The 3,308-nt window shown below is 49.0% G+C and overlaps 1 protein-coding gene across 1 annotated transcript; it reads right to left on the bottom strand.

Moving 5' to 3' along the window:
• On the bottom strand, positions 1,858 to 2,517 carry LOC107640324 (uncharacterized protein K02A2.6-like). The gene has a single exon (XM_016343854.1). It carries the CDS (start codon positions 2,515 to 2,517, stop codon positions 1,858 to 1,860), a length of 660 nt encoding a protein of 219 aa, XP_016199340.1.

Below are 3,308 nucleotides of genomic sequence, written 5' to 3' on the forward strand. Positions count from 1 at the left end.
TATGGGGGATCGGGAGACCGGTTGGTCGTATGTTGGTGAGTTCTTTGTTTTCTTGTATTTTGCTTAGTGTTTCACTTTTCCGTTGCTCACATTTTGTTTTTGGTATGTAGTTTCCATGGCTGGTGGGAAGACTACTATGGCTGATCTGATGAACCTCATTCAAGGGAGTGATGAGGACTCCTCGGTGACTCCTTCGGCGGATCATGGTCAGGAGGTCGCTGGCGAGGTTAGTGGTCAGGTCGCTGGGGCTGACTAGGGACAAGTGGAGACAGCTGAGGTCCCTCCTGAGAACACTTCAGGGAACCCAGATGTTGAGGAGGAGGTCCCCTTTGAGGAGGAGGGTCTGGGGTCTGGTGATGATGACCTTCATATCGTTAGTAACCCAAAGAAGAGAAAGCGGGACTCGGGGAAGGCTCTTTCCGTTATGGAAAAGAACTTTGATGCTGGGGGTTTTATCGAGTCCCAATTGCTCCCCGGCACCGAGGAGTTTTTCCGGGATGCCGACCTCTCAGGCCAGGCAAGGTGGATCTATCGCAGCCTTCTCCGAGCTGCCACTATTGCCAAGAAGGTGGAGCCTGTCTTGGGAAATATTCATGCTTTGGAAGGGAAACTTCAGAACTCCCAGAAGGATCTGATGGATTCGAGATCTCGGGAGGGGTCTCTGAAGATAAAATTGACTGAGCAGGAGGAGAAGGCAGAGGAGGATGCCAAAGAGATTAACAGGCTGGTGGAGCGGGACCTTGCCCTGATGAAAGATTTAAATGCTTCTCGTGCTGAAACTGGTGCTGCTGAGCAGAAGGTTAAGGATTTGGAGGAGAAACTTGCTTTGGCAGAGGGCTCAGCTAAGGCTGCTCGTCAGGAGGTGTCTGCCTTGAAGAAAAAGAATAGGGAGATCGTGAAAGAGGCTTGGGAGGCCGTGAAGCTAACTGAGGAGGGGATTAAGGATCAAGTGGTTGTGTTAGCTCCCGACCTTGACCTTTCCCAAATTGGGGCATTCAAGACGGTTAAGGATGGGAAGATCGTGGATATCCATATGCCCTGAGTTCGATGGCTCGCTTTTCCTTCTTTCTTCTTTTTGTACTTGTCGCTTTTGTTTTTTGGGCCGTTTGTGGCGCCTTCAGTTGTAATGAATACTCATATTTTACTTTTAATTTAGGCCTTTAATGTTTTGTACTGGTATTCGCTTGCTCGGGCCGTCGTGGCTTTGCTTACTTTAATGTTTTGCTTATCCGGGCCGTCGTGGCCTTTTTGGTGTTTGGTTTACCGTTTTTATGGTATTTACCATTTTTGTTGCTTGTTGCTTTTAAGTTGCGCTTTTTAGGTTTGGGTCCCTTTGGTTCCCGGGGTGATCAGTCCCGGGTTTCCGTTAGGTCGGCCACTCGTCGTTTTGCCGTTTTCTTGTATTGGCGTATATCTTGCGAAAGACAAATTTACTGCATATGCATATATAGAACTTAAAACAAAGGAATGATGTAATCTATAATTAAAAGATGGAAGTGGAAAAAGAAATGGAAAGGAAACTAAAGTGTTGAGGGAGCGGGGTCGTTAGGTCGTGTGGTCGCTTCTTCTTATGAGTAGAACCTTTTTAGGTTTGCCATGTTCCATGTCCTCGGCACCTCGCTTCCATCCAACCTCTCTAGCTTGTAGGCGCCCTTGCCGAGGACTTCTCTTACCCTGTAAGGTCCTTCCCAGTTCGCGGCCAACTTGCCTTCTCCCGGGGTTGGCGGTCCTATGTCGTTGCGTCGTAAGACCAGGTCGCCTTCCCCAAGGCTTCTTTTTAGCACTTTATTGTTGTACCTTAGGGCTATCCTTTGCTTGATTGCTGTCTCTGTCAGATGTGCCATCTATCTTGTTTCGTCAACCAGGTCCTTCTCGATTGCCTCGTCTCATCCTCCAAGGAGTAACCTTGGACTCGGCTCCCCTATTTCGACTGGGATGATTGCGTCGACCCCGTATGTGAGTCGGAAGGGGGTTTCGCCAGTAGATGATTGAGGGGGAGGTTCTGTAAGACCATAAGACTGAGGCTAGCTCATCTGTCCATGAGCCCTTCTTCCCTTCAAGTCGTTTCTTTAGCCCTTTTAAGATAACTTTGTTGGCTGCTTCTACCTGGCCGTTGCTTTGGGGATACTCGAGTGAGGAGAACTTTTGCTTGATTCCTAGCCCTGAGAGGAATTCTTTGAACTTCTTGTCGGTGAACTGTGTCCCATTATCCGATATGATGGATTCTGGGATTCCGAATCTGGTAACTACTTGCCTCCACATGAACTTTTGACAATTTGCTGAAGATATGCTGGCTAGTGGTTCAGCTTCCACCCATTTGGTATAGTAGTCTATGGCTACTATTAAGTATTTCACTTGTCCTGGCCCGGGTGGGAATGGCCCTAAGAGGTCGACTTCCCATTGGGCGAAAGGTCGTGGAGCCATCATCAAACTGAGTTCTTCGGGTTGGGCTTTATGGAAGTTGGTGTTTTCTTGGCATTTTTTGCATTTTTTGACGAACTCCTGAGCGTCCGACATCATTATAGGCCAATAATATCCTTCCCGGACAATCTTTCTTGCTAACGACCTTCCCCCGATATGGTGGCCACAACACCCCTCATGCACTTCGCTTAGGACGTAGTCCATTTGTTTGGGGCGTAGGCACTTGAGTAGGGGTTGGTGGAGCCCTCGCTTGTATAACTACCCTTGTATGATCACATATTTGGGGGCTTCCCTCCTGGTGGCTTGTGCTTCTTTCTCGTTCTCGGGGGCTTCGTCGTGTTCCAAGTATCGGAGGATAGGGTCTATCGATGAGGGGGGGCTTGGCATTTGGGTTGTGCACAAGATGATTGCTGGTTAAGTTGCTAGCCCTTGGATTAGAGACCTGTTTCCCGTTCCGGGTTTAGTGCTCGCAAGCTTGGAGAGGAGGTCTGCTCGGGCGTTTCTTTCTCTAGGGACATGCTGGATCACGACTTCCTCAAAGCTTTTGCATAGCTCTTTTACCTTCTCTAGGTATTTTTGTAGTAGCGTATCCCTGGCATGGTAGCTGCCGTTTACCTGGGAGGTGACGACCTGGGAGTCGCTACTAACTTCTACCCTTGATGCTCCAACTTCTCTGGCTAGGATTAGTCCTCCTATCAGTGCTTCGTACTCTGCTTGGTTGTTGGAAACTGGGAAGTCGAACTTGATCGACTGTTCGTAAGCTACTCCTGCCGAGTTCTCGAGGATGATTCTGGCTCCTCCGAACGTTTGGTTGGATGCTCCGTCGACGTGGAGCTTCCACCGTGTGCTCAGTATATCGACTGTTTCCCCCGTGACTTCTACCAGAA

Source organism: Arachis ipaensis, chromosome B05 (genome assembly GCF_000816755.2).
Source record: "Arachis ipaensis cultivar K30076 chromosome B05, Araip1.1, whole genome shotgun sequence".
Lineage (NCBI taxonomy): Eukaryota > Viridiplantae > Streptophyta > Magnoliopsida > Fabales > Fabaceae > Arachis > Arachis ipaensis.